This window comes from Gymnodraco acuticeps, unplaced genomic scaffold (assembly GCF_902827175.1).
Source record: "Gymnodraco acuticeps unplaced genomic scaffold, fGymAcu1.1, whole genome shotgun sequence".
NCBI classification, from domain to species: Eukaryota; Metazoa; Chordata; class Actinopteri; order Perciformes; family Bathydraconidae; genus Gymnodraco; species Gymnodraco acuticeps.
In genome coordinates this window covers 4234-16194 of record NW_022990912.1, presented here as the reverse complement: position 1 = coordinate 16194, position 11961 = coordinate 4234, and the positions used below count along the sequence as shown (strand labels likewise).

The following is an 11961-nucleotide window of genomic DNA, read 5'->3' as shown; positions in this document are numbered from 1 at the left end:
AGTAAAGTAGAAGTACTCAGATCTTGTTCTTTAGTAAAGTAGAAGTACTCAGATCTTGTTCTTTAGTAAAGTAGAAGTACTCAGAATCTTGTTCTTGAGTAAAAGTAGAAGTACTCAGATGTTCTTCTTTAGTAAATTAGAAGTACTCAGATCTTGTACTTTAGTCAAGTAGAAGTACTCAGATCTTGTTCTTGAGTAAAAGTAGAATTACATTACATTACATTGCATTTAGCTGACGCTTTTATCCAAAGCGACTTACAATAAGTACATTCGACCAGGAAGACACAACCTTGAAGAAAACAGAATCATAAAGTACATCAGGTTTCATAGAGCTAAACATTTCAAGTGCTACTCAACTGGCTTTAGGTAAGCCAGTCCTTTATTAGTATATAAGTGCTTTGTTAGCAGTTATTTGTTAATAGTTCTATCGCTCGAAGTGGAGTCGAAAGAGATGAGTTTTCAGTCTGGAAGGTGTGTAAGCTTTCTGCTGTCCTGATGTCAATGGGGAGCTCATTCCACCATCTTGGAGCCAGGACAGCAAACCCACGTGTTTTTGCTGATGGGAACTTGGGTCCCCCTCGCAGCGAGGGCGCAGCGAGTCGTTTGGCTGATGCAGAGCGGAGTGCACGCGCTGGGGTGTACGGTTTAACCATGTCCTGGATGTAGGAAGGGCCAGATCCATTCGCAGCATGGTATAAGTACCAGTGTCTTGAAGTGGATTCTAGCAGTTACCGGAAGCCAGTGAAGGGAGCGGAGGAGCGGAGTGGTGTGGGAGAATTTAGGAAGGTTGAAGACCAGACGAGCCGCTGCATTCTGGATGAGCTGCAGAGGTCGGATGGCACATGCAGGTAGACCAGCCAGGAGGGAGTTGCAGTAGTCTAGGCGTGAGATGACGAGAGCCTGGACCAGAACCTGCGTGGCTTTCTGAGTCAGCTGGGGACGTATCTTCCTGATGTTGTAAAGCGTGTATCTGCAGCAACGGGTTGTAGCAGCGATGTTTGTAGTGAAGGACAGGTTGTTATCTAGGGTCACACCCAGATTCCTTGCAGTCTGAGTCGGGGAAACAACTGAGGTGCCGATGTTGATAGTCAGGTCAAGAGTGGGACAATCTTTTCCCGGGAGGAAGAGCAGCTCAGTCTTGTCAAGGTTGAGCTTGAGGTGATGAGCAGACATCCACTGAGAGATGTCAGCTAGACAAGCAGAGATGCGTGCGACGACCTGGGTCTCTGAGCGGGGGAAGGACAGAATTAATTGGGTGTCGTCAGCGTAGCAGTGGTAAGAAAAACCATGCGGGCTAATGACTGATCCGAGCGAGTTTGTGTACAGGGAGAAGAGGAGGGGACCAAGAACAGAGCCCTGAGGGACCCCTGTAGTTAATTGACAAGGGTCGGACTCCGACCCTCTCCAAGTTACCCTGTAGGTACGGTCTTTGAGGTATGAGGTGAGGAGGGAAAGTGCAGAGCCTGAAACTCCAAGTTCTTGGAAGTACTCAGATCTTGTACTTGAGTAAAAGTAGAAGTACTCAGATCTTGTACTTGAGTAAAGTAGAAGTACTCAGATCTTGTACTTGAGTAAAAGTAGAAGTACTCAGATCTTGTACTTGAGTAAAGTAGAAGTACTCAGATGTTGTTCTTTGGTAAAAGAAGAAGTACTCAGATGTTGTACTTTAGTAAAAGAAGAAGTACTCAGGTCTTGTTCTTGAGTAAAGTAGAAGTACTCAGATCTTGTTCTTTGGTAAAAGAAGAAGTACTCAGATGTTGTACTTTAGTAAAAGAAGAAGTACTCAGGTCTTGTTCTTGAGTAAAGTAGAAGTACTCAGATCTTGTTCTTTGGTAAAAGAAGAAGTACTCAGATGTTGTACTTTAGTAAAAGAAGAAGTACTCAGGTCTTGTTCTTGAGTAAAGTAGAAGTACTCAGATCTTGTACTTTAGTAAAAGAAGAAGTACTCAGATCTTGATCTTGAGTAAAAGTACTGTTAATTTACAGCAAATGAGCAATGCCCTTTTGATGCACATTTATGTCATTTTTTATCCAGACCAGCCTTAATTATGAAATGTGACGTTAAACCTTTCCATTGCTTTCATTTGAGGCCTTTTGAATTGGTACATTATTGTGCTCTTTTAAAACCAAGCACATCATGTCCCAAATGCAGAAACTGCACTTCACTCTGCATGCATGCTCATTAAAGTGTGTGTGCACTGAGCTCTGCATATTATAATCCCCCTTATGGAAGAGGATGTAAAGATTAAGATATGCTCGTGTCATTAGGCATTCATAACTGACATGTTCCTCCTAGATAGATTATTTTCTCCTGCTGGATAATTAAGTTACAAAACCGTTAACGCCGTCACGCTGCAGATCCATCAGCGAACAGAACAAATATCACAGACGATTCTGACTCTGATAAAAGACACGTTAACACTTTCCCTGCCAGGCTGAGGTGGGAAGTAGTGGAGTACAAATACTTCGTTACTGATCTTAAGTACATGTTTCTGGTATCAGTACTTTACTCCACTACTTATTTTCCTGACGACTTTTTACTTTCTACTTCTTACATGTTGAACTCAAATACCTGTACTTTCTACTTCTTACATGTTGAACTCAAATACCTGTACTTTCTACTTCTTACACGTTGAACTCAAATACCTGTACTTTCTACTTCTTACATGTTGAACTCAAATACCTGTACTTTCTACTTCTCACATGTTGAACACAAATACCTGTACTTTCTACTTCTTACATGTTGAACTCAAATACCTGTACTTTCTACTTCTTACACGTTGAACTCAAATACCTGTACTTTCTACTTCTCACATGTTGAACTCAAATACCTGTACTTTCTACTTCTTACATGTTGAACACAAATACCTGTACTTTCTACTTCTTACATGTTGAACACAAATACCTGTACTTTCTACTTCTCACATGTTGAACACAAATACCTGTACTTTCTACTTCTTACATGTTGAATACAAATACCTGTACTTTCTACTTCTTACATGTTGAACACAAATACCTGTACTTTCTACTTCTCACATGTTGAACACAAATACCTGTACTTTCTACTTCTTATACTTTGAACACAAATACCTGTACTTTCTACTTCTTACATGTTGAACACAAATACCTGTACTTTCTACTTCTTATACTTTGAACACAAATACATGTACTTTCTACTTCTTACATGTTGAACCCAAATACCTGTACTTTCTACTTCTTACATGTTGAACACAAATACCTGTACTTTCTACTTCTCACATGTTGAACCCAAATACCTGTACTTTCTACTTCTTACATGTTGAACCCAAATACCTGTACTTTCTACTTCTCACATGTTGAACCCAAATACCTGTACTTTCTACTTCTTACATGTTGAACCCAAATACCTATACTTTCTACTTCTTACATGTTGAACACAAATACCTGTACTTTCTACTTCTTATACTTTGAACACAAATACCTGTACTTTGTACTTCTTACATGTTGAACCCAAATACCTGTACTTTCTACTTCTTACATGTTGAACACAAATACCTGTACTTTCTACTTCTTACATGTTGAACCCAAATACCTGTACTTTCTACTTCTCACATGTTGAACACAAATACCTGTACTTTCTACTTCTTATATGTTGAACACAAATACCTGTACTTTCTACTTCTTATATGTTGAACACAAATACCTGTACTTTCTACTTCTCACATGTTGAACTCAAATACCTGTACTTACTTCTCACATGTTGAACTCAAATACCTGTACTTTCTACTTCTCACATGTTGAACACAAATACCTGTACTTTCTACTTCTTACATGTTGAACTCAAATACCTGTACTTTCTACTTCTTACATGTTGAACACAAATACCTGTACTTTCTACTTCTTACATGTTGAACACAAATACCTGTACTTTCTACTTCTTACATGTTGAACTCAAATACCTGTACTTTCTACTTCTTACATGTTGAACTCAAATACCTGTACTTTCTACTTCTTACATGTTGAACACAAATACCTGTACTTTCTACTTCTTACATGTTGAACTCAAATACCTGTACTTTCTACTTCTTACATGTTGAACTCAAATACCTGTACTTTCTACTTCTTACATGTTGAAGTCAAATACCTGTACTTTCTACTTCTCACATGTTGAACACAAATACCTGTACTTTCTACTTCTCACATGTTGAACCCAAATACCTGTAATTTCTACTTCTCTCATTTTAAACACAAATGCTCGTCACCCTCTCCCTCCGGTCCACATTAATACAAATGATCCCAATACGTATGATTGTATGAACTATGAAAATATCTTAAAATCAATACAAATGTATTTATTATAAACGTTATTCCTTAACATCTATCACTGTGTATATCACCATTCAAACATCTTTTAAAAGTTGAACAACCCCCACACAGCTCAGTGAAATGTTGACTTTATTTGATAATTTCAGTAAAAACTAATGTTCATATTTCTCTTTTTGATTATAATACTGATGAACGTTCAAAACAAAGCACTTTGGCAACTTACCACATACGTTTTAAAATGCTTAATAAGCACCGTAACTTTCATGATATCATTTCTCGGTCATAATCGGTTGTTTCCGTGAACGGCCGACTGTTGAGTGACGGCAAATGCTGCGGCAGCAATGCATTGTGGGGCAGCATTTTCTCCTCTCCTTTCAGTAAGGGAGGTCCAGTGGTTCCTAAGCTAAAGGAGGTTATAAAGGAAGTTTGAAACCTCCTTTCCTTTCATCTAGAGATTTGGAACGGCACTTATCATGGCTGCCACTGAGGGACTTCCGGGTCATTTCACTTGGTTAGGAAGGTTCCTAAGCTAAATGGACTATTGGAACGCAACCCTGAATTTAAATGTGCAACCTCTTTTTGTGACAGATTTTTGCATGAAATTATAATTCTTCTGAATGATATTCCTATTGACAGCTAGTTTATATGTGAACATTATGAGATGGACAGCCAGAGAGAATACATGAAAAACAGTAATGAAATACTATATGACAAAACAAGAATACAGTTTGAGTGATTTGTAAAATATCCATAAAGAAAAATCTGCTTACAGTTCTGTTTCATCTGGTGTTGAGAGATGTTTCCATAGATCTCCTAATGTTGCTCTCAAAGTGCACCAGATTGATGCTTTCAACTTCAATATTTAAAAAGATAATCTTCCCGGGGAGCATGCCCCCGGACCCCCTAGAGGAGGTGAGGACCCCTTTAGAGGAGGTGAGGACCCCCCTAGAGGAGGTGAGGACCCCCTTAGAGGAGGTGAGGACCCCCTTAGAGGAGGTTAAGTCCACGGCGCTTACATGCTTATTTATACAATATGTGTGCTTATGCTAACATCATAAGACAAAAGCTGGTTCCGTGTTGTGTGTAGTGAGAACGCGCTAGAGTGAGGGGGGCCCCCAAGCCAAAGCTTGCTCAGGGCCCCCAAAAGTCTAGGGCCGGCCCTGATAACATTATTGTTCTATTAATATAAAGGGAGGTCAGGTACTCTTTAAAACAGCTGCTAGCTATGGGTACTTCAAAGCCCATACTTCTTTACTTTTACTTGAGTAAAGAAGTTTAGTCAGTACTTCTACTTGAGGACAGGATGTGTGTTCTTGTACCACCTCTGCGTTCCCCCAGATTTACAGTATAAAGGCATTTGATGAGAGAAATGAGAACGCGGGCAAAGTAGCGTCCACCTCGTGATACCATAGACCTTTTTTATTGATATTTTTGTTCAGTTTTCACAACAGCAGCAGTGCTTTTTTTGTGCTCCAAGCAGGTTGGATTTCATCCTTCGGAGCAGTGCATCGCCCATGTGTGTAGAAGCGTTTTACAGCAGAATGAAATGCAACTTCCTCTGGATTGACAGACGGTACACAGAGAGGCTTTCCGTCAGAGTCTTTTGGCTCAGACATCCAACACGGCGTCAGGAAGGAACGCTGAAGAACACACAGCAGCAGGACTTCCTGTCTTTTGGTTTGGTTTCTGCAACAAACTCCCTGCAGCTTTTTTGTAGCAGCGTTTTGAATTCCCAGACAGTTTTTCCCTTTTCATTTTGATAACAAATGCATGTTGTTTTGTCGGTTATATTGGTAAATAAGCTTTCATTTCGCTCTCTTGCTGAGACGTACGACTTTACACACCGAGAGCGTCTTTATTTGTGCAAAATCGCACTCAAACTGTTGCTTTAGTAATAAATGCTTTCAATATTACACTGCAAACATTTGTTGTAATGTGTTTTTGAAGCTTCCACATAATAACATAAAAGCATCAACCAATGACGTTGTGCATAAAGATTGTATTTATAAGGATTTTCAAACAACAACGCCATCGTTATGTAGTCCAAACTAAGACAGAACATTTATTTACATTTATTTACTTCCTTCAACCGTGACAAGGGAAATAAGATCCACTTCCTTTATAGCTTTTCACAATAAAAGCTCAACATTTAATCGTCACAAAAACAAAATGTTCTTATTGTTTATTTGATACGCTCCAGGTGTGTAAAGGCTTTCAGATTCATGATTTACACCACTCAGTATGTTAAGTATAGCGCTAGAGCTAGCAGGCCGTTAGCTTAGCTTAGCTCATATGAGGTTAGTTTAGCTTAGCATTCAAATTGGAAACAGGGAACAATAGCTAACCTCGCTCTGTCCAAAGTTTGAAATGTGGCTCAAAATGATTACAAAGCTCAAAAAAGGAACTAATTTGTTTAATTCGTGCAAAATTTGAACGTGAAATCAAATGTCTTTGTTTGGTTTTGCGTGGAGCTACGTGGTGTAACTTCACTTTTTGTTGTTGTTTACATTTGTGTACAGATTCAAAAGTGGAGATATGTTTAAGTTACTGACCTTTAGAGGGGTTTGCAATTCCACCTCCTTTTAAAACGTTGTACAGAGTCATGCTAGCTGTTTCCCTTTGTTTCCAGTCATTATGCTAAGCTAGGATAACTGTGTGTAGCTCTATATTTAATAAGGTTCTTCAGGTTGTTTTTATGGTGTTAAAATTATTAAACATGTTTTAATAGCCATACAAAGCTTCTAATGTCTCCATAGAGAGTCTATGATGATACACATTCTCCATTGATGTCAGCAGCTGAGTTGCATTATGGGAAATGTAGGCGCCAGAGATATAGGAGAAGCATCCATTGTCACGTATATTTCTCAGCAAGAAAGCGAATAAACTTAATTTCCAAAATGATTCCTATACATTAACGGGACAGGGTTCCTACAGGTTCTCTTCCAACCTTATTGTTGAGATTTCTGAATTTCTTTAGAGAAAATTACACTAGTCATAGCCAGCAATCCCAAAGCTTACAAAACCGTATTCCCATTATATTAACGTTATTTCTTCAACATTTAAATAGTATTGTTTGTAATGTTATTGCCTTACATGATAGCCAAATGCTTTCTCCTCAATGGCAAGGGCAATAGGGAGGCGTGTGGCGCAGTGGATAGAGCCTTGGTGTTGGGTTCAGGGGGTCACAAGTTCGAACCCCACTGCAGTCAGCATGTCGTTGTGTCCCTGGGACACTTCACCCCAAATTGCTCCTTTGGGGATTGCCCACAGTATTGAGTATGGAAGTCGCTTTGGATAAAAGCGTCTAACAAGTGTCATGTCATGTAATGTAAAAGGGCAAATAACTGTAAAGCTCTTCAATATAACACGTTTTTTTGGCGTAAAAACAAATGAAAATCCAATTATGTTGATGCTAATTGCATAATGGTAATATTTACTCACGTGTATCATTTCAGGTTGTAAAGCTCCCAAAGTCAAGATGTCACGCCAATAACTTAACCCAGAAGATTTCTATGTTTTGTTGGTTGTCTTTTTTACAGTTTTTTTAACATCTTTTCCTGAAAACCTGTAAGCAAAGGGACTTTTTACAGTGTGATGTATCCCCCTAAACATATTCCTTTTCGAGGATCAGCAGCAGCTAAAGCTTGACATTTAGCCGGTTTGATGGGAGGATAAATGCTGGGTTTGATCAGAATACCATGACATTTTCCCAGAGGCTTTAAACATAAAAAGAAATAAGAAATGGCCGTAGGAACCCTGTCCCTCAGGATTTGGAGTTGCATTTGTTTAGCCTGACATGAAATGGAACATCAAAGCTAATATTAACAATTAAAAAATCCTTAAAGGTGGGGTAGGTAAGTTTGAGAAACCGGCTCGAGAAACACTTTTTGTTATATTCCATGGAATGCTCTTAACATCCCGATAGCAATGAATATCTGAAGTGCTTTGACAACAAATCCATAACAACATGTCATCTGTGGAAGCCGTAGCGCTGTAAAAAGCACGAACAATCATTTTAGCCGGCCCGGCTAAACGGATTGGATTGCCGCCCTGTCTGTAAGCCTTCCATCTCGTGCACGCACAAATGTATCTCGTGCCCTCATTGGGCGTGCCGTCATTGGGCGTGGATTGGGCGTTCATGTGTGTTGGAGGAGGTGCTCTGTAAGGAAGTCTGAAGGAAGGGGCGGATTCTTTTCGGCTGTGTACTTTCAAATGTTACTGCACTCGAGCCGGTTTCTGAAACGTACCTACCCCACCTTTCACGAGAGGTCTGGTAGATTTCACAATACTGGCTCTTCATTCCCTCACTATCTTACAGTTTTCTCTGAGCAACATTCACAGGGATTTACACTCAGTTTGGAGCCTTGTTTAAAGTCAACTAAAGCTGATCCACAGAAAACATAATCCCTTATTATTATGTTTTTGATTAATCGATTAATCCTTGCAAAGAAATGTCAGAAAATGCTGTTTTTAAGTGAGATTTCTCAGTTTTATATCGTATTAAAGTGACTCTCTTTGGGTTTTGCATTGACAAAAACAAGACAATTAAAGCCTTTTTTCTATTTTCTGACATTTTATACCAATCGTTTGGATTAATCCATTAGCAAAATAACCGTTTAACTCAACAACAACAAATGAAAACACAAACACTGGCCGAACCTGTGTGTCTTTCTCAAACTGAAACCCTCTGGTTTTCATCGAGGCCAGGCACACCTGAGGAACAGAAACTCGTTGTAGGCACCAGAACTTCCCCTTATTGAGACGGGGAAACAAACACACATCTTATTTTTTGCCCGTGGGGCTCGTTGTTAGCTTAGCGCTAATCTGTTTGTGCTTACAAGCCAACGACTGTTGACTGTCAAACTCATTATGGCAAAGACAGTCTGGGCGTCCTCCATTAGCAACATTAGCAACATTAGCAACATTAGCATCTGCTCCACAGCGAGCTCAAACATCCTCCTGCAGCGTTACAAGGTTAGCATCTTAATCCAGTGGTGCCATCGGAGGCAGGTCGATCCATTGTAGATGTCGGCGTCCTCAGGGGGAAATACTGCATTGTGGGAATGGGATGTCAACAACAACAAGGCGGCCATCTTTGAAGATACTAGCGAACGCAACGTGGACAGCGAGCGGAGGAGGCGTCATCTTTTAAATCAAACGTAAACATGGTCGCTAGCAGAGGTGGTAGAAGTACTCAGATCTTGTACTTGAGTAAAGTAGAAGTACTCAGATCTTGTACTTGAGTAAAAGTAGAAGTACTCAGGTCTTGTACTTTAGTTAAAGTAGAAGTACTCAGGTCTTGTACTTGAGTAAAAGTAGAAGTACTCAGGTCTTGTACTTGAGTAAAAGTAGAAGTACTCAGATCTTGTACTTGAGTAAAAGTAGAAGTACTCAGATCTTGTACTAGAGTAAAAGTAGAAGTACTCAGATCTTGTACTTTATTAAAAGTAGAAGTACTCAGGTCTTGTACTTGAGTAAAAGTAGAAGTACTCAGATCTTCTATTTGAGTAAGAGTAGAAGTACTCAGATCTTGTACTTGAGTAAGAGTAGAAGTACTCAGATCTAGTACTTGAGTAAGAGTAGAAGTACTCAGATCATGTACTTGAGTAAAAGTAGAAGTACTCAGGTCTTGTACTTGAGTAAAAGTAGAAGTACTCAGATCTTGTACTTTAGTAAGAGTAGAAGTACTCAGATCTAGTACTTGAGTAAGAGTAGAAGTACTCAGATCTAGTACTTGAGTAAGAGTAGAAGTACTCAGATCTAGTACTTGAGTAAAAGTAAAAGTACTCAGATCTAGTACTTTAGTAAGAGTAGAAGTACTCAGATCTAGTACTTGAGTAAGAGTAGAAGTACTCAGAGTGTAGGAATAGGAACGTGCCATCAATTTAGTTTAATATAATAATATATGTTATAATTATTCCCACAATTACAAAAGCAACACATAATCTTTAGATAATGTGTGTTAGACACAGATGTTAGACATCTTACCCCCTTTGAGGTGTATCCGTGCACGAGCAAAAACGGTATTTATATTCCACGCATACTTTCTGATTGTTGGCAAAACCACTGATCTCTCCTCCAAAGATGGCCGCCACTGAAAACACTGAAATGCTGACTTCAGTTTGTTGACATCATACATTTCATTTCAGCTTCTCTTGGACTTAAACTCTTCCACATTACTCTTTTAATGCGATTTTATTTCTATTTGAGATGTTTACATTTTGGATTGTTTATTTCAAGTCTTTTAATTTCTCTTACGTACAAGCCTTGTCTTGTAAGCTGCTGCAACGCAAACATTTCACACATTGGATGATCTCGTTGTCTCAGTGCATTCCCTCGATCGCACAGAGGACGGCTGGTTTCACGCCCGGCAGCATCTGAACCGGATCAGTTTGTGGAAAGCGCGTTTAAAGTCCTCGTTTGACATGGTGTAAATGATGGGGTTGATCAGAGAGTTGAGGTATCCCAGCCAGGTGAAGATGTCGAAAAGCCCCGGGTGGAAACAGGAATCACAGGCGGACACTACCAGGGTGTAGATGAAGAACGGCAGCCAGCACACGATGTACGCGCCCAAAATGATGCCCAAAGTCTTGGTGGCTTTCCTCTCTCGGGCGGCGGAGATTCTCTTCTTCTCCAGCAGCGCGTCGGACACCGTGACCTTCACTTGATGCACAGAAGTGTCGCAGGAAGAGGCGTCGTTTTGTCCCGTAGGTTAGAGACGTGCTGGAGGCCACAGATCCAGGAGAATCGGTGATAAGGTGAGCCGACGTGAGTCTCTTTCCGGGCTTTTTGTTGTTGCTCGACTGCTTGAGGATTCGCTTCCGGGCTTCCACGTAGATCCGCCCGTAGAGCGCGATGAGCAGCAGCGTCGGGATGTAGAACGCCCCGAAGGTGGAGTAGATGGTGTAGAAGATGTGGTCCGTGTTGACGTTACAGCTCGTCACCTCCTCCTCCACCTTCACCTGCACAGGGGGAGGGAGAAGGGATCAGATGGTGTCAGGTCTCCTATCATGCAGTATGAACTTTCTGATGTCTTCTCTAATATGTGTCCCCGGTGTGTCCCCGTTGTGTGTCCTGTGTGTTCTGTGTGTCCCATGTGTCCCCGGTGTGTGTCCGGTGTGTGTGTCCGGTGTGTGTCCGGTGTGTGTCCCCCGTGTGTCCCCGTGTGTCAAGAGACTCACAAAGTGTCCGAAAATAAACCCCTCTCTCTTTTCCTCCGTACCCACATCTCTAAAAACGGGGACCAACGGAGCTGATCCAGATTTCGTGCGATATGACGTAATATCTGGTTCAAATTTAAAGCTACTGACCCAGAATCAGCACTTCAGTAACAGGGCTGAAACAGATATGAGGGATTTCTAAAGTGCATGACCTGTTTGGTGTTTTGAGCAAAACACATCATAGACATGATTTATATATATTTGTATATATTTGAGACCAGAGGTGGGAAGTAGTGGAGTACAAATACTTTGTTACTGTACTTAAGTACATGTTTTCTGGTATCAGTACTTTACTCCACTACTTATTTTTCTGACGACTTTTTACTTTGACTTCTCACATGTTGAACTCAAATACCTGTACTTTCTACTTCTTACATGTTGAACTCAAATACCTGTACTTTCTACTTCTTACATGTTGAACACAAATACCTGTACT

At 40.3% G+C, this 11961-nt stretch overlaps 1 protein-coding gene across 1 annotated transcript; it reads right to left on the bottom strand.

Annotated features, from left to right (window-relative positions):
- Positions 1–10484: 10484 nt before the first annotated feature.
- Positions 10485–11267, bottom strand: LOC117557973 (5-hydroxytryptamine receptor 1B-like; the record flags this gene model as incomplete). The annotated part of the gene is given in 2 exon segments (XM_034233924.1): positions 10485–11005; positions 11007–11267. Coding segments are annotated over 2 exon segments (600 nt in total), but the record flags the coding sequence as incomplete, so codon positions are not given.
- Between the last annotated feature and the right edge of the window lie 694 nt (positions 11268–11961).